The 24,419-nt window shown below is 32.6% G+C and overlaps 1 protein-coding gene across 2 annotated transcripts; it reads right to left on the bottom strand.

Annotated features, from left to right (window-relative positions):
* Positions 1-13,165: 13,165 nt before the first annotated feature.
* Positions 13,166-18,718, bottom strand: LOC112509907 (probable GTP diphosphokinase RSH2, chloroplastic). Of its 2 annotated transcripts, XM_025115114.1 has the most exons (7): positions 18,071-18,158; positions 17,839-17,961; positions 17,567-17,752; positions 16,263-16,723; positions 15,317-15,475; positions 14,863-15,214; positions 13,166-13,629 (listed from the first exon to the last, which is right to left on the bottom strand). In XM_025115114.1, the coding sequence occupies exons 2-7, from the start codon at positions 17,929-17,931 to the stop codon at positions 13,330-13,332; spliced, it is 1,551 nt and encodes a 516-aa protein (XP_024970882.1). In that variant the 5' UTR covers positions 17,932-17,961; positions 18,071-18,158; the 3' UTR covers positions 13,166-13,329. The 2 variants fall into 2 exon arrangements, with proteins under 2 accessions (XP_024970882.1, XP_024970881.1); XM_025115113.1 differs by having other exon boundaries at positions 17,839-18,718.
* Between the last annotated feature and the right edge of the window lie 5,701 nt (positions 18,719-24,419).

Raw genomic sequence — 24,419 nt, 5'->3', positions numbered from 1 at the left:
CGAATACATGAGTTGAGTTCTGGTGAGAAACGTAATAAAAGATCTTCACTCTTTGATCAATCTTAATTGAATGTCAACGTTGATGAGGTGCACCGAGATGCACCAGATAAATTTCCTTCTAAAGCGCAATTAATAAGTGGACATGAAATTAAAAGTGATTAAAAGTTCAAATCCATTCCTATGCTTTTCAACCTAACTTCCCTTCTCACATGACCATTCGTCTCAAATACATATAAAACAAAGACATTATGAAAACATATATATGTTAATTATTACATTAATATTAACCTTTAGATGAAAAAAAATAATGTAAAATAATATCTTAAATTAGAAGTTTTCACGGTTATCATTGTATATGAGGTTTTAATTCGATTATGCTCACACATGTAGATTCTTTCGATCATGTATGTATATATATATATATATATAGACTTGGGATCATGTGAGACCAATGGTTTTTCGTGAGACCCGTAAGACCAATTCTCAACCATTGGATTAGATTTACATGCGTCAGATTTGAACATTCGTAAACGCCATGAGACTTCTCAATAATTACAAAATTACCATCTTGCAATTTTAGACCATTAGATTATTAGCTTATAAAGTTGATCAATGAACATAACTTGGTCTTACGGGTCTCACGAAAAACCATTGGTCTCACGTGAACCCAACCCTATATATATATATATATAGAGAGAGAGAGAGAGAGAGAGAGAGAGAGAGGGAGAGACTTGGGATCACGTGAGACCAGCCTGTTTTCATGAGACCCGTGAGACCACTTTTTGCATTTAAAACTTCACAGCAAAACGCTGTGAAAGTAACCTTCACAGTGTTTTTGCTGTGAAAGTTCGTTTTTTTTACCTTGTTGTAAAGTTTTAAGTGTAAAAAATAGTCTCACGAAAATATTTTGGTCTCATTTATATATATATATATATATATATATATGTATGAACTTAATATAGTAATAATTTTATTTTTGATTTTTGAACACTAGATTCAACACGAACAAGTGACATGAAATATTGTATATTGAATAATATTTTATTAACGAATAATAAAATAAAATAAAATAAAAATTAAAGTGAAATTAAAAGAGTAAAGAAAAAGATAAAGGTATAAAAGGAGTTGGACCATTGAACGGAGTTTATCGTCACCGTTAGTTTGTTAATTTTTGGACGTTTTCATATCAACGTCAACCAACTACGACGAGTTTCTATGAATCCTTATCTTCTTTGTTTATCCCATATATAAAGCTGGTGTCTGATTGGCTTGAGCTTGAATTCCAAATATCAAAAGTGTCTGGAGGTTCCATGTTCAATTTCAAAGAGAAATAAAAATTCTCTTGTGACTACCGATGTTTAAACGCGGTGACTCCGGACTACCCGTAAAGCAGGTGGTCGTCCCGAGATTAGTTGGCTCGCATAGTGGGTTGGATATCCAGGTTAATAAAAAAAATAATTCGAATTTAACCATCTCAACTAAGCAATTGACTTATTTACATCAAGTTCAACTAAAAATACAAGTAATAATGATAATACCAGTGTTTTTGTCATCTTAGGGCAATCGTACCAAATATTGTCTGCTTTATCCAACACCTAGACTCACGGTTTTAGAACCTGTCTTAGGAGGAGGGTATTCAGTCCTTTATGTAGCAACCTTGTGAGTCCCTCTCAATGTAGGATCTTATAGCTTTCTTTTTGAAAGTCAAAACATAAAAACGTAAAATGAAAAAAAAACTTTAAATATAAAAAAGTAACGGGGTATTGAGACGATGACGACGACAAATCATTGCTGTCAGTGACCATGATAATGGAGAGAGAATTGCTGACGACACCCTAAGTTTCAGATTTCTTCGGTATAGAACAAATGGGATAATTTATAACATCGCAAGGATATAAAATTTCAAATAAGCGTAAAAGAGATCATTATTGATTTTTTAATCTTGACGAGCATAAAAATCTTAAATAAGAATTTCGCTACTGAATAATGGTCTTGAAAGGCGTTTGGTTTTCGGAATCTTAAGATCCGTTTGGTTTGCATGATTGTTTTTGAGGGATTTGGATTATATTAATATGTTTGGTTTGTAAGACATTGTTAATAAACAATTTATTAAAAATTATAAATAATTATAAAAATAATTGAATTACATTTTTATTAATCGATTATTACAAAATAAATATTTTTAACATTTTCTAAAATCTTATTGCATAAAATCCCATGAAATCCCGTGAAATCTCGAGCATTCCATATTCAAAATCCCATGTTTAAAGGACTTCGATTAAATCCTACTATTTAAATTCGAACAATCCAACAAACCAAACATGGATTGGAATGGATTTGAAATGCAAATATCCAGCATTTCAACGAGTATGATATATTTTCTTTCTTTTTTTCTAACTTTAGAAATTTATCTTTTATTTCTGCTATTTTTTCTATTTTAAAATAGAGTTTAGCATAGTTGTTGTAGCAAACTTTTTTTAATTCTTCAAATTTTCTAAAATAACATAGTTGTTGAAGATGCTTTTAAGATCCCAATTTTCAACAGAATTCTATCAAGCTTTCTTAATAAAATTAATTACAAAACATAAATAGTTATATTTTTGTTGAAAAATATAAGGGGTCGTTTGCTAAACACTTACCCCGGGTAATTTTCTTTACCGGATGAACATAGCAAGAGTCAAAAATCTTACCAGTAAGAACAATGATAAAGATTGAGAGTCTTACTTGGTAAGTGAGGGTGACGACTCTTATCCAGATAAGTGCTTACCGGTAAATTGTTTCATATAATACCACTTTAATGTACTACAATCTTACCCGATAAAATAGATTATAATGATGACTCCTAACATTAAACGCTTACCGGATAAGCATTTAAGTAAACGACCCCCAAATAATTTCTTTTGAGAATAAATTCTAGTTGATGAGGTTCCTGAACGGTTTTTGTAAGAAACATAAAAATCTATAGATGCCTCATAAGGGAAAAACCGCTTTTTATTGTCATTCTTTTTTTTGTAAAAAAGACGTACATACGGAACGATAAATTTGTCGTATTTTGATTGCGTCGTATTCTGTTTTTTAATCCGTCTTGTATCGTCCCACCATTTTTTTTCTAACAATCGGTTTGCTCTTCATCTTTACACGTATCGGTCCTCACATGTTTATCGTTTCCCTTATTGCTACTCCGTACTTCCAAAAAAAATGTTTTCGATAATTCTAATTTAAGTGAATTCTTACTTTTCATTTAGTTGATTTAAAAACACTGATGTCGATAGTTATAAACAACATTTCAAAGTACACGTATAATAAAAGTACGTTATACATAAAAAAAATGGTTGTAAAAGCAACGTGCAACTCACCCAATTTTGTTTTTTAACTTAGGGGTTGTTTACCAACCATTTACCCGGTAAGCGCTTATTTATAAAATTTAACACTATCATTTACTTATTACATCCACCACTGCCCTTATTTACTGGGTAAGATTTTTAATCATTTCTTTCCGTCTTATCGATTAAGATTCTTGATCTTTGTTATGTTCACACAGTAAGATAATTGAACAGATAAATGCTTACCAACACGAGTGTATAGTAAATGACACCTTAGTGTGTGTGTGTGTGTGTGTGTGTGTGTATATACTGGCACAATACCACCAACCAAATTTGTCGTGTACCAACTTAACTGATACGAAGTTTCATATGATACATATTTTACATCTGTAGGGATAAATGCATAATGCATTGGCCTTTTTATAAGAAGGTTTGGGACCAAAAGAAAAAGAATCTAACCCTCGTGGGACCAACGACACGATAACTATGTTTTGCTTGGAAGCTAAAATTGAGACGACACCAAAAAGCAGGAACAAAAGTAAAGTAATATGACAAACGGGACCATTTGCTTAGTTTCACCGCAAAGTAACATTGTGGAATAAAACACCTACCCAAACTATATCATGAACGACTTTTTAAATGATTAGACCCTGAAAACCAATATATTGTCGAATACAAATATGGTTTTATATGAAATTAACTCAGGTTTATACGAGAACAAAAAAACCAAATAAAAGAATAAGAAAACAGTCGAATTACATATGATTTTACACTTATAAAATCACATATGATTCACATGACTTTAATTGATCCCACTTTTGATGTTGACAGTTATGGGTTGTTTACCAAACACTTACCCGGTAAGCTTTTACAGTTAAAAGTTAACACTAGCATTTACTTACCCGATAACACTTTAGTCCACCAAAACATAATCATATGCAACAATTTATCCAGTAAGCGTTTACCATGATAAGAGTCGTCGCCCTCACTTATCGGGTAAGATTTTTGGTCATTGTCTCGCTCATACATACCAGGTAAGTTTTTTGGTCTTTACCATATTTATCCAGTAAGGTAATATGACTTGGTAAATGCTTATCCAAATAAACGTTTGATCAACTGTCTTTTAGTGTGAATTTACATATGATTTTGTAATTTTTTTTAATTTATGTTCATCTCGTATTAAACTAAATTAATAAATAAATGATAACAATATCACGTGAAAGATATGAAAATAATGAAGTTTGAGGTTTTGAATTACGTGCCGTAAAGTAGAAGCGTAAGCGAAAGCGATTTGAGGAATATGTATTTAATAAGTTACACCGACATGTGTCGGATCAAAATCCCTTTTAAATGTAATTGATGAGTGAGAATAAGATTAAAAGTGAAAAAGTATTCAGATCTATTATTACGTTTCTCACCATAATTTCATTTATCACACGATCATTTACATGATTTTTTCTCATCTAAAGCTAAATTTTAATGTATTAAATAAATAAATAAATATATATATATATATATATATATATATTTAAAACATATTAAATTCATATGTATACAGTTCACAAAATGAAGAAAAAAAAAATTACGTGTAACTTTTGTTTCAGAAACAAACTAAAAAGTTCATATTGTGAAACAAATGTATGTTAATCAGTATTAATATATTATGTGTCTTAGGAGCCGCTTTAACACTTACATGTATAAGCGTTTACTAAGTCACAATACCTTACCGGATGAATACGCAATGACCAATAATCTTATTTGTAAGAGCGAAGACAAGGACTGAGGATCTTACCGAGGGGGACGACTCTTCTCTTACCACAGTTAGTATCTTACCGTGTAAATTGTTGCGTATGATTAAGTTTTTGTGGACTAAAATCTTACTCGGTAATTAAGTGATACTATTGAATTTTGTCGGTAAGCACTTACCCGGGTAAACGTCTTGACTGTTCTTTAAAGCTCGTGAGATCAGTTATTTAATTTTGAAAATGATATTGTTGTCATTTTTTAGGACATGGACACGTACAAGACAAGGAAATACAGTATTAAATAGATATTTTTTCCTTATTAATTATCTTTAATTCTTTTCTTTTTCCAGTACCTTATTTTCTTTGGTAGTTGTCGGTTTTCCGGTCAGCTTACATGGATCGACTAATCTCCTAGACGATCACAGATAGTCTAAAACCATACCAAAAGAACCTCTATATCCACAAACGTTTTGACAGGGTATGGATTTAAACCCAGAGTTGATATCCATCTTTTAATTTTTGACCAGCTAAACTATACAAGTGTGACATACAACAAGTGATGGTTACCAAAAGGCCTTTGGCCTAGCAGTATTGTAGTCTTTAGTCTCCTAAAAGGTTAGAGATTTAAACCTTACCAAATGTGAGGAGGGTGTGTGAGTTTATTTGTTGCATTTGCCGTATATAAATATTGTATACTTTAAAAAAAACAAGTGATGGTTGAATCTAATACTGAAACTCGGGTTCTCACTTAAGGAAATTATAAGTTATAACGATTTTTTACTTTTGAAATGTTTCAAAAAACTGATACTTGTATCATTTCTTGAAAGATCCATTTGTAGATATACTTATCCGTTCAGTACTAATTATCACAAAATATATTAATACTGATTATAACTTACCAAATTTCTCAAACTGTCTTATATCCTATTATTAATCAGAAACTTATAATACATTTTATATCAAGTTAACGAAATACCATTTTAGGATAATCGGGGTATTTCATTTCCCACCCAACTGTGCCTTGTGTGTGGTTTCGTATTCTTTTTTTTTTATTAACCTGAATATCCAACCCTTATGCGAGCTGACTAATCTCAGGGCAACCACCTGCTTTGTGGGTAGTTAGGAGTTACTGCATTTGAACCTTCGTGGCTACAAGGGGATTTTTATTTCTTATTGGATATGAACCTACCTCCAGGCACTTTTGGCCTTTGGAGCCCAAGCTCAAACCAATCAAGCACCACCATTTTGGTTGGTTTCGTATTCTTTACCTTGAATGGTCCTTAAATACTGGTTTATAGGTATCAATCAATATCCAAATTAAATCGACGTTTTGGTTCATGCAGTCTAAGTAAAAAAAATTCATGTCACTCAAACGTTAATATAATTTAAGATAACATGTTTATCATAATTGATAATATTATATTTGTAATCAATTCACAAATATATACAGATGGTATATCATCAATAACTGGTTTATCAAAATATATTGAGCCATTACGTTTATTGGATAGTTGTATGAGTTGTGTTCACGTGAGACCAGTCTGTTTTTTCATGACATCCGTAAGACCACTTTTCACACTTGAAACTTCACAGCAAAATGCTGTGAAGGTAAAAAAAAAAAACCAAACCTTCACAGCAAAAACACTGTGAAGATTACCTTCACAGATTTTTGCTGTGAAGTTTCACGTGTAAAAAAGTGGTCTCACGAGTCTCACGAAAACAAATTGGTCTCACGTGATCTCAAGTTTACTTGTATTCTATTGATGTAAATACATTTGCATTTTAGATGATATACAAGGACTCTTAATAGACAATTTATATTCTTTTTTTTTTCGAATACGAAAAAGATTCAGATTTATTGAACCATTTACTTGACCAGTAAATTAATTTTTTATGATTTATTTAAGGTCGGTTTTATACAACATGTTTCTTTTATTTTCTTTAGTTATAGCATTTTAATGGATAAAATGCATGAAAAAATAGCGTACTTTAACTTGATTCTTATTTTTGGGTAACGTACTTTTAAAACTTTCATTTTGGTACCTAAGATGTGTAAAGTTTTAAACATTTAAGTATCCGGGTAACCGGTTACCATGATGATATGGTGAGTGATGGGATGAAATTGGGTTGAATAGCAAATAATACTGAGTTGGATACCACATCAACATGGTAATTGGTTAATGTTTCAACCAGTTACCCAGATACTTAAATGTTTAAAATTTTACATCTTAGGTACCAAAATATACACAAAATATGAATCAAGTTAAAGTACATTACTTTTTCATGTTATTTATCCTATTTTAATTAAATGATATACAATTTTAAAAGTTATATTTTTGATCATCTTATACGTTTTATGTGACATTTTGCTTGTCCATTATTCTTGATTTCACATCCCATTCATTTGTTTTGGATTGTAGCTTATTGTCGTCTTTCTCAATCCACAATAAAATGCCGTATTTAAGTTGTCAAAACAGGTTTACCGAATCAGATAAGTATCCTGAAACATATCACATATACATAGTAACGAATTTTTAGATAAGCAAGCAAGTACGGTCATCCACACCCTTCTTCAATTTTTGTGGTCGATATAGATTTTATTATAAAACTGATAAATTATAGAATTTTTTATTTTCAAAATAACACGTAGTTGTACTGAAAATCACATGTGATCAATTAACAACTGGTCAAATCCCTGAGGTCGTCAAAGCCAACTACATCATTGATACTTGAGAACCACAAAAAGTTTGAATCGTAAGAACCCTGATCAATGAATATACCAATGTCTTTTATGTGCTTATGCAATTCAACAAGGTTAGGGGGTTGTTTGTTTACCTCTTAATAGTTTCATTAGAGGCAATCTCTAGATCGTTAAAAGGTGAATCTTGTTTTGCACACAAAAAAAACGTCTCTTAGTGGTTATAAAAACTCTTTGAATGATTTTGTATCATGGGTCTTCCTTAATCATTCAGCGACCTAATTTTCACTGTAAACAATTATATTTTATTTTGCACCATCATGAGAACCTCTTAATCATTCTGACTATTTAATTATTCTGCACCGGATCATTCAGCAACTGACAAACAACCCCTTAATTTTATATTTATAAACTAAGAATATGAAAATTGGTGTAGTCCTCAATAAAAAAATGAAATTTATGTTTGAATAATACAAATATTGTAATAATACATATTGGTACACAAATTATAAATAATTAAATATGCTAAATTATTTTGATTATTTAGATATGTGGGCTTCAAATAACAGATATTAAAAAGTTTTTATCAAGATGATTAAAATGACACTTAAATATGAAGTTTTTGTAATTTCTAATTTTTATTTTATACCTATTTTGAATTATTATTTTTATTATTTTATTTAATAAATTACATAAATTAAATATAAATATACAAACTGCAAAAACAAATACTTTGAATATAGTAAAGTGAAAATTTAAAGAGCATAAAATAGAATAAATAAAATTTAAAGGTTACTTTCATAGCGTTTTGCTGTGAAATTTCAAGTGTAAAAAAACTTGTCTCATATGAACCCAACCCTGGATAAATTATATAAAGGGAAGTATATTTATGTTTTAGAATAAATTTTATTTATTTATTTCAGGGAATATTGTAAGATATAGATTTATTCACCTTATTTCATGGGGGGTGGGTTGAAACACGATTGTTCACTTTATTCCACTATACTTTTATCTGTTCCACATAAAAGTAATGCTAAACGTGGAACGTTAATTTATGTTTTTTCATGTCAATGTATGAAACACACTCTAAGGAGTAATTTACTTACTTACGGGACAAGATTTTAATCCACCAAAATGGTATCATATGCAACAATTTACCTGGCAAAAGCTAACCATGGTAAGATTCGTCGTCATCAGTTACCAAAAAAGACTTTGGGTCCTTGCTTTAACACCTACCAGGTAAGATTCTTGGCATTTGTCATATTCATCCCGTAAGGTAATATGACTTGATAAACACTTACCCGAATAAACATTTGGTATCCTAAAAAACTTTTTCTAAAATTTGGATGACTCATCTCATTCAGGTATCAAGTTTATTTTAAATACAATAATTAAATTAAAAATAAAATAAAATTATTATAAGTTGACCTTTGTTTTCTTAAAGCAACTTTCATCAATAATTTCTTGTTTTTCCATTACCAACTTTTTGTCAACAAATGGTTGTAATTTTCATTATTTTTCAACATCAATTTATTGCAAATATGTAGTTATAATCAAGGTTTAAAATGGCGTGAGGCGTTACGTAGCGGTGAGGTCAAGTTCAAATCTTAAGAGCCATGGCGAGGTCGTGACGTTTTTTTAAGGCGTGATTTATAACGACAAATCTTTATTGCATAATAAGAACCATGCATTAGGTCATGGTGTGCCACATGCATAACGTGACGTGAGACACAAACCTTAAACCACGGCACGCCACGACGGCTGTTGCGGCGAGCTTTTTTGAACACTGGTTCTAATCATGAATTTGCTATACAATCGGACTGTCATTTTGTAGTTGTTATTTATAAGTAAATGGAGATCATAAAAAACTTGGTTGATACTACACTACCATATTGTTAAAAAGTTTGTATCAGTAATTCAGAACTGGTAAAATACTAACTTAACATACCGATAATCAATTTATCTGATACAGTTGATACTATGTTCAGTGATTTGGTACGTGTTTTATACCATTAGTTTTACAAGTCATGCTTGGGCGGCCAACAACTAAGAACACATATTCTCGTTAGTTTAAGAATAACAAAATTTTTACCTGATATACAAGATCAGTTTGGGATGATGATGGATGATATTTATGTCCATCTTATAACAGCAACAGTCGACGACACAGTTAAAGCAATAGTAGACCTTTTACTTCTAGAAACAGTGTTGTAGACATTTTATACGTCAAATGTCAACTTTCGTGAATCGTTGAAATATATAAATAAAAAGTTTGCTCGATTCACATTTGTAGACTTTTGAAGCATAACCAGTATAAGTCTTCGCACGCTTTTATAGAACAGGTATAATTATACAGTAGTATTTAAATTGTCAAACTAATATTCATCGATAAGTAAGACATTTTTAGAATTTTATAAGATATTGTTAGGTGGGTTTTGTAAAGTAGTCAGATACCACTTGACGATGTACTGTATATCATCATGTTCAATCATCCAAGAGGGCATAAATGGGAACGAGAATCATTGATATTGCTTGGTTTTTTATCAGATCGTTCACATTGGTATCTGCTGAATTTAAGCGTTTTGAAATTTCAAGATATTTTGTTATGATCAACACCAACTAAAAAAGTCAACATAGCATTTTATAACGAGAACTTTTCTCAAGCCTTTTCGAACTTTTTATGGCCCACAACTTTTAATTTGTATCGTGTATATAAACTAATGTACTGGGTTTGTATAAATATACAGTTATTTATATCAGAAAATATTATTACTTTAATCATAAATAAAAAAATGTATAAAAATAAGTGAAATATTATAAAAATTAAGTTTTTAAAAAATCAGTTATTTATAAATTAATAAACTGACAAAATCTGGACATCAGCAATGAGGCAAACCCAGATATTCACAACCTTTTTGTATCTGATTTTCTTTTCTTTTCTTAATATAAGTAGAAGAGTTTGTATCGTCTTGTATTTCAAGAACTGAAAAACCCATTTCATTCTCACAAAATTATAAGTATCCCAAATGCGCAAAACACTTGTCTGCTTTGATACTCAAATTTATCGCGTTCTTCCATTTATATAATTATATCGTTGTAGGTGATCTGCAATTTGACTGTGTACGATTTGTACAAAGTTTTTTTGGAAGTATATAATTTCTAGTTTTTTTATTAACCTGAATATTCAACCCGCTATGCGAGCCGACTAAGCTCAGGACGACCACCTGCTTTGCAGATAGCCCGGAGTCACCGCATTTGAATCTCCGTGGCCACAAGAGGATTTTTAATTCTCCTTGAATTTGAACCTGGGACCTCCTGGTACTTTTGATCTTTGGAGTCAAGCTCAATCCAATCAGGCACCACCCTTGTGGTTAATGATTTTATAATTACTAGTTAAAAAGACAAAAATACCCTTAATTTAACCGAGCAAATTTAGGGGGTGTTTGAGATTGCTTATTCGAAACAACTTATACTTCCCTACAAAAGTCTTTATCGACTTATTATAAGTTAGAATGGTTTAACTTTTTTAAAAACTTCTTATTACCGGTTTAGTACCGGTATAAGTTGTTTATCCAAACATTAAAAAGTGTTTATTACCAGTATCACACCGGAATAATTCAATAAATTGTTTTTATAAGCAATCCAAACACCGCCTTAACTTAGTTAAGACAAGAAACTTAATACGTTACGAAAATCACAAGGACCAATTTTGTAAATATCTCAAGATTCTTTGTTTGGTGTGGAAGTTTGAAGGATGATCCAAACCCTAAAGGCCCGGAGAAGACGATGATGATGTCCCCTTTGTTTACCTTTTTGGACGGCTCTCATTCATCACTTTTTCCTTTCTTTCTAAAGGGGAAATAATATATAACTGGTATTTTCAATCAGATTCATTTTTTAGCTATTTTTTATATCAAATGTTTATCCGGGTAGGTATTTACTAAGTCATATTACTTTATCAGATGAATATGATAAGGATTAAGATCTTACCTGATATGTTATCCAAAATATAAATCAAATTTTTAATATATTAGTTTTGCATACAATTTATCCTTTAAAAAAAAAAATAGCTAAAAAGTGAATTTGGTTAAAAAGACGTTTGGGTTCCTTTTCTAGATCCGTTGTCAACATTCCCAACCTTCCTCTTCTATAAAGAAAAACCCTAAAATCAAGTCATATCATCCTCCAAACCTTCCGATCATCCTAAAAATCGAACGCTAAACTGTGGAATGGCGACGATTGATTCTGCTTCCGATTACGTCTCAATTCAGAACAGATCACAGAAAAGAGGAATGGCGATGGTTTTCGCCATGGTTACAGCTATCGTGCTTTCGCCATTGTATGTGAATGTTGGTCAAAAGGATGCTTATTTGGAGACGAGATTATGGAATTCGGGATTCGTTTTGCCAATGGTTCTTGGAGGTCTAATTGTTGCCATTAAAACCACTTCATCATCTTCTTCATCAAATGCTACAGAGGATTCATCGTCTTCTTCGTTGAGGATTGGGAGATCGTCATGGGGATTAGCTGCGTTTTTGGGGATGCTGTTGTTCGTTGTGTATTGGCAAGAATCTGTTCAACATTTCTTCTGGAGATAGATCGTGTTGTGTATTGAGTTTATGAAAGGTGTTATTGTATTGTTTTTGAAACTGAAATGTTAACACAAGAATTCACGACTTTTGTACAAAAAGCACCGGTTCGAGTTCTAAGGATCTAAAATTTGTTGTTTTTTAGCTTAAATTTTGATGATTTTTTATATATCTTTTGTGTTTTTTAAAATTATAGATTGAATCAAACATGAGTATTAATTATTATACAAGGATAAGAAACCAACCAAGAGAAGAGGTAAATATGATGTTGGTTTACCTCTTTTCAGATAAGAGAACAATAAGACATAAGTATCTCTAAAATATTGAAAAAACAAACAATCTGAATATCCTGTCTTTTACCGATAAGAGTTATTTTCCAAAAACAAACAAGGCCTTATCCTTTCTCTCTTATTTCCACTATTTTAAAAGAAAATTTAACATAACTATTGGAACAAATTTTTACCGAATCTCTAAAATTTCTAAAATAATATAACTGTTAAAAGAATCTTCATTGTTTCATTTTATAGATCTAAGTACTTTTTTTGTTCAAAAAAAATGTTTAAGAACTTAATCATATGTTTATTGGCTTTTTTCTAAGACTTTTTTCATTGTTTTACCATATTAACCAGTTGTATAAGTCAAAAAATGTATCTAACAGGTTTTAGAAAGTCCAAAAAGTTATTTTAACATGTTTTGAAATACGTAAAGACTTATTTGTTCCAAAAAATTATCCAAAACTTAATCATTCCAAACACTAGAGTCCATTGGGTTATTTTAAACTTTTACCTATTTTTTTTTAGTAGATTTACCTGATACATATAAAATGTTGTATTACATATAATATAAGAAATGGGAACAGTTTTCTTTTAGATGATATGTATTTCTAGCACTACTCACCCATAAAGAACCTGTTCTGTACAAATATTTGACCCTCCTATATTTACAACAAATCATTCTCCCAACCTATTTTTGGGTCATCGTCTGCTCCATCCAACCATGTTACCAGCAGTTGGCGTTTTTGCCGAAATTCCGCTTTCGTACATTCGTTGGATTTCTTCCCTGTACTCCGTTAGAGATTTGTCGGGTATCTTTGGGGTTAGTTCCACCACATCTCCCATTTTCAGCTTGCAACTACTCGGATCATTTGCCCGCTTACGATTCAGCATTGGCATCAACTCTTGCTTCACCGGAAACCCATATGGACTCCATCCCTGACTAGCTCTAGCTACGGCATCATTAAGGGTTGAATTTGCCGGGAATTCTTGTACCGACATCTGTCAACATCACCCACGGAAAATAACTGATAAGCTATTTGTTTGTTGATAAGCTAGTCATGTTTGGTAAAAGTTATCTATCTTAGAGCATCTCGAACAGATTTTCCAAAACGGAGAAAATATAGATTTTGGAGATTTTCGACAAGCTCTTTCCCCAGCAGACTGCCCAAAATTGAGAAAGTTGGAGTGTGCCACAAATTCTCCGAATCTGGAGAACTACCCAAAAAAAAATTACCATGAGAGGTTTTTAAAGTAAATTACAGGTTTCGTCCCTGTGGTTTATACGTACATAACGGTCCTTGTCCCTTTTTAAAAAATTCAATGTATCATGTCTCCATGATTGCATTTTTACAATGTGGGTCCTTAAGACAACTACAGAGACCCATGTTGTTGATTTATTTAGGGACCGAACTCATTAAAAAACTGCAACTACAAGAACCGAAATCATTAAGAAAATGCAACCACAAGGACACGTTTTGTTAAATTTTCAGAAAAATAGACAAGGACCATAAAAAACAACTAACCACACAGATGAAACATGTAATTTACTCTTTTTATTATTATATTCAGCTGAAATTAAATGTTTAGGAGAGAAAATATTTTATTAAATATATATATAATAATCTAACAATATAATCTCCAAAATGGAGAAGCTCATGGAGTTGAATGCAAATCTCTGAATTTTGATTCTCCATTTTGGAAAAAACTTAGAGAATCTGTTGGAGGCTTATAAGAATGAAAAATAACCTAAAAGAACATGTTGAAAGCAATAGCTTTTCAAGAAGCTAAGCTCATGGGCTGTTTGATTGTTTTTTCATCAAGCCGTGCATGAATGAAGCTGTCTGTGTGGATTAATCTATCTGTATAAATTAGAAAGGGTTTTGTTTGAGATGGTTTTTTATAGATCGAAAACACGTGTTTGTTAATTGGGAGGACATGTTTGGAAAAAACTTCGCTTTCTGCATAAAGCTCTCCCCTAGAAGCTTAATAAGTCACTTTCTATATCATTAGACCATTATCAAACAATCATGTATAGCTGACTGAATAAATTGTCCCCCCCATGAAGCTCATTAAGCTTTTAACAGAAAACATTTCAATAAGATAAAAAGGAGCTAGTCTATGGTTGTCAAAGCTGGCCTTAGTTAGAATTGAACACAATGACCAAGGTCATAAGGTAAAAGGAACTAAGGGTCTCAAAAAGAAGACATTCTTTATAACTTCTAAATTACTAACCTTGTCGTTCTCGATCACGATGACAAACACAGGTCCAACAGATCCACAGGAAGGTTTATACGAATGTGGGCAATCTTCGGCATGAAAAGGGAATTTGCAGGGCGGTTTCATGGCATCGGTGTAGCCAATACGCGATTTATCTTTCATCATTGTCTCACACTGCCATGTGACAACCCAACGCGCCCATTCAACCATCTGTAGCACAAACGAAGAATGCATACAATCACCTTCCTTGTATCTCCAATGAGCTGCAAATCCAAACTCGGCTTGTGAGTGCATCTCTTTCGTTCTGATCTGAACTTCAAGTGGAACCRATCCCTCYCCCATYACTACTGTGTGCAAAGACCGATACCTACAAAATGATGTTCACTTTTCGAATAAAATTAAATATGCTGAGAAGGGAATCTTTATGCCATTAAATGGAGAGAGAGGAGTATATATTCCATTAACATACCCATTACATTTGGGCTGATTTATGTAGTCTTTGAACTTTCCAGGTACTTCAGACCATAACTGGTGAACTAGCTGTAATGCTTTATAGCATTCCTCTACATTTTCCACAATCAGCCGTAGCCCATGAATATCATGGATTTCGTTCATACTCAGCTTCTTCCTACACCAAAATGTATACAATGTCAAGATGATACAAACATACAATATTTAGAAAGTTGGATGCCATAAAACGATGAAATTATAATACGTTACAGATGTACAAGTCTAAATACAGTTTTTGGAAGTTGCCCCTCCTTTCAAATCAACTCGAAAGTAGGGGATTTGGAGGGAGACTTACGCGGACCTGACCTTTACCCAAAAAGAGTAGAGCGGAAACAAGACCCCCGGCTTTTGCATTAGTGTGAGCAAGCAGGTAGATTAACATACGATGAACGAAGCAAAATCAAGGTAAAGAAGGCAAAAGAACAGAGAGGAAGTAAGACAAAAAAGCACATCTCTAGAGCCCTCAACCTCCCCCCCCCCCCCCCCCAAAAAAAAAAAAGTTCAACTCCCTTCTGGTTACCACTCCCCAAACCTAATCCGCTACCTTGGGCTTATGTCTCCAAGTACTCTCATCACATGTCATGTCGTTGGAAGGTCAAAAGCCGCCATGTCCGACCTCAACTGCTCATTTCACGTCTTCCTCTACCCACCCCTCCTCTAAGGCCTACCCCTCCCTTTTTATTTCCAAATAATAATTGCATAAACAGACACTAGTTATGAAGTTCACTGCTAGTAAAATTTCTACAGCAAAAGGGTAAATGGGAAACCAAATGTTTCTTAATTATGCAAATGGTATGTCACATAATTAACATGTAATGATGTAAAAGAAAATTTTTGCAACCAAGAAAGAGAGGAAAGAAAAACAGTGAACTTCAATAATATGGTAATAGGGAAGAGAGATGTACTTTAGCATTTTGGAATGAATGCTATACAAGCTTTTATGCCTCCCATAAAGAACATGATAAGAAATGGATCCATCCTTAAGAGCTTGCTCCAATTTTTTTACAGCAGAAGGGATCATTGCCTCATTAAAGGACTTTAGAAGTTGCGAGGATAGATCTTTGTACTGCTCCGGGTTGATATATTTGAAACAGAGATTTTCCAACTGCTCCTTCCAACTAAGGATACCCAAACGGTTTGCCAGAGGAGCAAATATCTCCATAGTCTCCTTTGCAAATCTATGTTGCTTACACAAAGGTAACGCGTCCAGTGTCATCATATTGTGCAGCCTATCAGCCAATTTTATAAGCACCGCCCTGGCATCAGCCATTGCAAGAAACATGGTGTGCATACGATCTGCCTCAACAGTTTTAGTTGCTGTATTGCTTTCGCGAGCAAGCTTACTCATTTGACTCAACTTGGACACCTGCATATATACAACAAAATAGTCGAAGAGTTTAAATTAGAAAGACCCTTTTAAAAGATGGATGCCAATATTACCGACACCAAACAACCACAGAGTCCTGACGAACAATGACACAAACTACCTAATTTTGCAGACTTCAGGCCATATTCACAACTAAAATAATGTCCCAAGCCACGGAGGGGAAGAGATGGTGCTCACCAACAAATTAAGGCTAACAAAGGAAAAGAATGGTTAAGCGAATCCTTTGCCTCTCAATCTTCTTATTAACTCAACCACCTCACTTAAAAATTGAATTTCAAATTGAAGATATTTTCCCAATAAGAGAACATGCTCAATAACCTCACTTTAAAATTGAATTCAAAATGAAGATATTTTCATTTGAGAAATTAATTTATATTCAATTGAAATAGAAAAGGCTGAAGAGTCCTGATACAATGATGATTGAGGTGACAATTGTGCATTGGTAACATAGTGTGTACAGGGCACCATTCCTCACTCGCAACACAAAGATCCCCCACACAGTGAGGGACTGTATGAGGGAAGACTTCTCTTATAGAGCTATTCCTCATGTGCAATAACTCCAACATCATTTTCCTATACACTGCACACATAAATCTATATCTATATATGTAACTGGTTCATTCAATTGCATCAGACTTTCTTCTTAAATCTAACTCCTTCAAACGATCCAGTAATAATGTACAAAAAAGAGTAAACTCGTGGTGTAAGTAAATACATAACTTTGACAAGCACGATATTTGACAAATAAATGCATAACAAGATTAGGAAACCATATAAAAGAATGCACATGATGAACAGATATTTCATCTCGTAGATTCATACCCCTTCGACAAGATCAGCAAGTCCTGTTCCGAAAGTTTGGAGGATATAGTCATAGCTCATAAAAGAATCATCAAGCGTGTCATGTAGAAGCCCCGCTGCAACTACCACAGCGTTGGCACCTATCGTCGCCAGCAAACCCGCAGTTTCCACACAATGTTGTAAATAAGGATCCCCACTGGCTCGCATCTACAAGATCAATATCCCAACTTTAATGCATAAAATAAATAGGAAAGCAAATCCCGTAAAATTACGGAAGCAACATTAATCAATACCTGCCCTTTATGGGCTTTCGCGGCTTCATAGAAAGCTTTGATAACCAACTCATCATTAAATATATCATGTCTTAACTGAGCAGCCAAAAGCATTTCTTTAGCATATGGCTCCGGATTTTGTTCCTTCAAATTATTATCATCCATAATAAATGTGAGTTCTTCAGCCAAATTATCATGCAGATGAAAGCTCGGCGAATGATCTACGCACGAGCCTAAGGCGTGTGTAACAAACCCTTTAAACAACCGCCTGGTCCCGACACGGACGGAACCATCTCTTTCCGGCGAAAATCTCATCGACGGAGTACTACTTAACGAAACCGGACCTTGAATCACCGACACCGGACTCTGATGAAAATGATCCCGTTTTAAACAGGATCCAAACGCCGAGTAGGAAAAAGAATTGCTCAACTCCTCACCACCTCTCAACGAAGTCAAGTCTTCCGCTCCACCGGACGAAAAGCTTGACGAAGAAGAGAAAAGAGACGAAAGTCCACCAATAATTGGCTTTTGTGAAGACGAAGCTGTCGCCGTCGACGAAGACGACGGACGGCTGTTAAAATCGAAATCATAAGATCCATGTGAATTGATCTGACATGGATACGGCGTTGAACATACACCACTCGGAGGACTCGCGTACAGTGCTATCGTCGGAACCGCCATGATTAATTTCCTGCAATCTAAAAACCTAGGTTTTGATCATATACAAATGATCAACAAAGCAGATCAAATTCTTCGATTCAAACGAATCAAATCATGAGATTCAAATCAATATTGAAGATCAATCAGCACATTCACAAACAAAATCGAAAATTATTTGGGAAATCGAGGAATTTGTTGATGAGAAGAAGTTATCAGAAAAAAACGAAGAAAAGGGGGGTCCTTCTTTTCCTGTTTTGCATACAGGCGGTTATTTTATTTGTAAGCAAAAAGAAAAGGAAAAAGAAATGGAAAATGTTGCTTAGCGGCAAGGCGAGGGAAAGGGTTTGAAATTACTGAATTGCCCTTGTGATCTACCTAAATAACGGAATCTTCAGAAACCTTCGTTTTCTAGAAGCATTTTTGTTTTTTATCTGGGATTTTAAGTCGATAACTGCTTACGTGGATATTAAAATAAATAAATATATTTTTTATTTTTTTTAATTTACAAAATAATGGAATCAATAACATTTTCGTATTTCCCGTTCACAAAATTTATATTAATTGGGTGTTTGAGATTGTCTATAAAAACAACTTATTGATTTATTATGATTTAACATCAGTAATAAACACTTTTGAGTGTTTGGTTAAACAGCTTATATCAGTGTCAAACTGCTAATAATGAATTTTTAAAAAAGTTAAATCATTCTAACTTATAATAAGTTGATAAGGATTTTTATAAAAAAAACATAAATTATTTCAAATAACAATCCCAAACACCCCTAGATGGATTCTTTGAATAGATCCATCTTTAAAATTGATTAAAAATTTGCAAAATAGTTAAATTTTATAATAAATATTAAATAAATTATCCTTTTCTATCTGACCGGTTATACATAGGCCCAATTTTTTTTTAAAAATAAGTTTTTATAAATTACATATCAAGTTTTTCAATATTTCTACAAGATTTTCAAGTTTTTTGCTAAAACCTTCAAGTTTTTTTTTAACGTTTTTTGAGTTTTTTTTTTTTATGTTTTTTATGTTTTTCAAGTTTTTACAAGTATTCTAGTAATAAAATCTCAAAAATCGTAACTATAAAAATATCTAGAATGTTTTTTGTATATAAATTATTTTTTTAAACTGTATTTAAATGACTTAATTAGGGACTTTAAAATGTATTTTGATGAGATATTATCCCAAAAAATAATATTCAAACAATACTTTTTATGTTCAAGATTGATTTTTGGAGAATGATTAAGTGATCATGATGATTAAGAAGCTCTCATGATATAGTGCATAATGAAATATAATTGTTTAGTAAGGGTGCGTTTGGTGCGCAGACAGGACTGGACAGGACAGGACAGGACAGGACGGGACAGGACAGGACAGTTGTTCAGCGTTTGGTAAGACAGGACAGGACATGATAGAACTGGTCAAAATGACCAATTTACCCCTAGTGAGCTGTTTAGTGTTTTTTCACTACGAAATGCATTCTGGTAACACTGGTCCTACTACCACTACAGCCCTAATAATTCATCAACAACAACAACAACATTCAGCAATYATAATCAATGTAAACTCTCAAAATAAATCATAATACTTCATTAAAATCCCTAATAAGTACTTCAATTAATCAAGTTGTTGGCGAAATCGAGTACGAAACCACCATCAAAATATAATTCCTTACTTGCATGAAACAAGAAGAAAGGTATTTGAAGAGTTTCTTCAAATTCGTGATGTAGTTGCTGTAAGAAGCAGCAGCGGCCATCGAAGAAGCAGCAGCGGCGGCCATCGGAAGAAGCAGCAGCGCCATCGGGAGAAGCAGTAGCGGCGGCCATCCAGAGAAGCAGCGGCGGCGGCCATCGGAGAAGCAGCAGCGGCGGCCATCGGAGAAGCAGCAGCGGCGACCATCGGAGAAGCAGCAGCGGCGGCCATCGGAAGTCGTCGTCACCGGTCGCGGTTGAGCGGTAGAAGCGATGGAGGAGAGGAGAGTGAAGGGGAAGAAGGAAAGTATGCGTATGAGGTTTTTGAGGGTAAAGTGGTAAAAAGTTTCTTGTTCTACTTAGTTCCATGGGTAAAGGGTGGACAACCTTGTCCCACCCTTGTTCTAGTTTGTTCTAGTTAGTCCCACATAAAACCACACCAAACATAGGACAATTGTGTTATGTCCTGTCCTGTCCCACCATGTCCAATGTACCAAACGCACCCTAAATGTTTACAATGAATTAGGGTGCTAAATGGTCAAGGAAGGCCCAAGATACAAAATCATTCAAAAGGTTTTAGAACCATTAAAATGCAGACATTTTTTTGGCCAAACAAGATTACCTCTTAACAATTCAGAGACTGTCTTTTAATAGAACTATTAAGTGATAAACAAACAACCCGTTAGAACGATTTGGGCCCAATCCAAGACCGATTTTTAACCATCTCTAATTGACAATCAGATCTTTTTAAAAGATTTTAATTATCAATATCAGTAACGATTTTCTTATAAGGGGTGTTTGGGTTTGCTTATTTGAAACAACTTATACTTTTCTACAAAAGCACTTATCAACTTATTATAAGTTGGAAAGGTTTAACTTCTTCAAAAACTATTTATTACCGATTTGGCACCTGTATAAGATGTTTATCCAGACACTCAAATGCTTATTATCGGTGTTACACCACAATAAGTCAATAAGTTATTTTTATAAGCAATCCCAAACATCACCTAAAATGTTTTTGCTTAACAAATAAGTTTCTATGATACATGAAATTCAACTCAACATAACGTAAGCTCCATAATATTATTTAGTTAATTAAAAATGAAGAATAATTGAGTCAGATAACGACTTTAAAGATATGGATAAATGACTTTTTCATTAAGATTCCTTATTATTATTACTACAGACAACATGATTTAAAATAATGCTTAAGAAAGAGAACGAGTGAATTAAGACTTTCTGTAACTTATTAAGTCATTTTACATTATAATAATAACGAGAATTAAAGATAACTTTAAATAATAATGGTGGTACTATTATAATTATTAGCAAATTGTAGATAAAATCTGCATCACATTCAGAGACGTTCCAATCTTTTTGGACGCTCTGCTATAGACTTTTGATTACATTGCATAAATCAGATAACAGATGATATATGTTAAGAATGAAAATGAGCTAAACCTAAAACGATTAACAATCCAAAATTAAACTTAAACTGTTAATGATTTGAACTTAAAACCAAACAATTAATGGGTTGAGTTTAAATGATTTTGGCTACAGATTTACACAGGTTGATAAAAGACCCTAAACACATGTGAATATTGGGGGTCTGTTCAAAATCTCACATTTAACATGTTAAGGGACGGTCCTAATGACAGTTCATATACGATAAAGAAGCGTGTTATAAATTGTTGTTATAAAATGCCTCTTGTAATAACACTTTTGGTCTGGTTGAATAAGTCGTTTATTTGATCGATTTTTTAGTGTCTTGTTTTCTTTTTATTTTATTTATTTTTGGTCTAAAATAATTATTGCAAAAGATGACACATGTCATTATATTATTGGCTGGCGATTTCTAGAGATCACTAAAAACCTACAAAATGGTGATTTACAATGGGTTTATTTTCCAATACTTTTGTATATAAAAAGTGGGTCTCACCTATCAAAAGGTCTTTGGTTTAGCGGTAAGTAAATCTTTGGCGTCTTATAAGGTCAGAGATTCAAACCTTATCAAATATGATAACGATGTATGAGTTTATTTGTTCTACTTATCATATTATAAATATTATATATACTTTAAAAAAAAAAGTGGATTGATAGGAAAATCATCATTAACAAATTCATTTGATGGCATGTCATAGTTGTCATAGTTTGTAAAACGTCTGGATTTGATCCCTTTCTCTAACGGTCGTAAAAGAATTCCGTTAAATAAGAGAAATTTCTCGTCCTTTTATCATTCTTTTTTCTCTTTTACCCAATACATATAAATTACAATCATAAATCAATTTTGATCAGGTAAAAAAATTAAGGAAAAAAAAACAAAAAAAACATCATATTTAATGAAAGTTTTTGACAACCGTTAAACGAAAAAACCAAATCCCAACTTTCTTACAAACCACGATAGGTATTTTGTGATTTCAAAATTGTAAAAACAAAAAAAATTGATATTTTGAAATATTATAGAGACCAAATTTTTCGTTCACTCTTTGATCTCAATTTCTCTATATATTACTGGTGACAATTTTGTACCAAATCATACCAACCAACATGTATACGAACCAGACCAACTTAATTATCGGTTGGTGATACTGTAACAAATATGCAAACTTGGTTGGTACAAGGTATTAAAAGTTGCATACCACGGTAGTACCATGGTACCGATTTATTTATTTTTTATTTGTTTTTGTGTAACTTTATGGACTTGATATTAAACCTTGAAACTTTAATTATTTTATTTAAACATCTAAATGTTTGCAAATTTTATTCGTTACAATTAAAACCCGTCAAATATTATGTGTTACTTGAAAACTCAAATTTTCATTTAAATTTTGAAAAATATTGGTAAGTTTTCATATATAATGTAAAGTTGGTACAAAACTGGTATTAATGTATATCCACTAAAAAAGTTTAATATGAATTAAGTCGATATCAAATATAATTGATTGATACACAGTATAAAATTATATGTATAAATTATAACTGATTGGTATACGACACTAAGAAAAAGGATTTGACACCATGTCTTGTCCACCCTTTTACCGTCATTTTCAAATAAATCCAAGAAAAATTGCGAAAACTTGATGGCCTTCACGTGGGTTTTTTATTGGTCAATTATTTGTGAAGAGGGAGTATTTTAGAAGCATTGGAAGTGACACGTGGCAGGGAGGGAGTGAGATGAACCGTGGATCTTGTAGAGCACGCGTGTGGAATATGAAGACGCGTGTATAGTAAGCGATGGCCAGACAGTGACACGTGTTCAGACGTAAGGGCACCAACCAACCATCCTCTTCTAACACCTCTCTCCTACGACTACTGAATTGGACGCAATCCTCCTCCACTTCCACATTTTTTAATATTTAAAATAAACAATAAACTGTAAATTTGGTTCGGATTTATGGATCATTTATCAAATTTTATCTGGATAATAGTTTATCAAGTTATATTATCTTATTAAATGAATATAATAAGGATCAATAACTTTATTTAATAAGAATAAAGAAAAAGACCAATAGTCTTATCCAGTAAGTAGTGACAACGACTTTTACCATTGTTAATACTTATCAGGTAAATTGTTGCATACGATGTCATTTTGATTAACTAAAATCTTACGCTTACCAGATAAGTGTTTGGGTAAACGATTCTTCATCTCATCCTCTAATAGTCGTTAAATAACGAGTATTTTTGTCCTTTTATTAATCTTTTTTATTTTTACACAATCGAAGGCCACATGGGCGAAAATCAAAGAAATCGATTTTGATATAATAAAATAAAAACAATCGATAAAAGAATGAAAATGTCCCACATTTAATGGTTGTTAGAGATATAAACCAATTCCAAATTCAGACGTTTTTTGCAAACCATTATGGTCATCTTTTAATTTTAAAACTATAAGGACGGAAAGTATCAGAACTCTTTTAAGTAACTGCTTACTGTTTATCTTTAAGAATAGATAGAGTAAATAATTTATATATCTGAATATAATTGAAAGTATGCATCTCTTTTAAATAAAGACCTGTTTTAAAACAAATTATAATACATCATCTTACGTTATACAAAAGTATACCTTTAAACCACAAGTATGTTGTATGATTGGTTTGAGTTTAAGCTTCAAATGCCAAAAGTATCTGGACATTTTAGGTTCAAATCCAAAAAAGAATAAAAATCCTCTTGTGGTTACAGAAGTTCAAATGCGATGGTTACGGGTTACCTACAAAGCCAGGGGGCGGATGTAGCATACAAATG

This window comes from Cynara cardunculus (assembly GCF_001531365.2).
Source record: "Cynara cardunculus var. scolymus isolate 2C chromosome LG 3, CcrdV1, whole genome shotgun sequence".
Lineage (NCBI taxonomy): Eukaryota > Viridiplantae > Streptophyta > Magnoliopsida > Asterales > Asteraceae > Cynara > Cynara cardunculus.
Note: the sequence above shows the minus strand (reverse complement) of the source record. Positions and strands in the feature narration are given on the sequence as shown.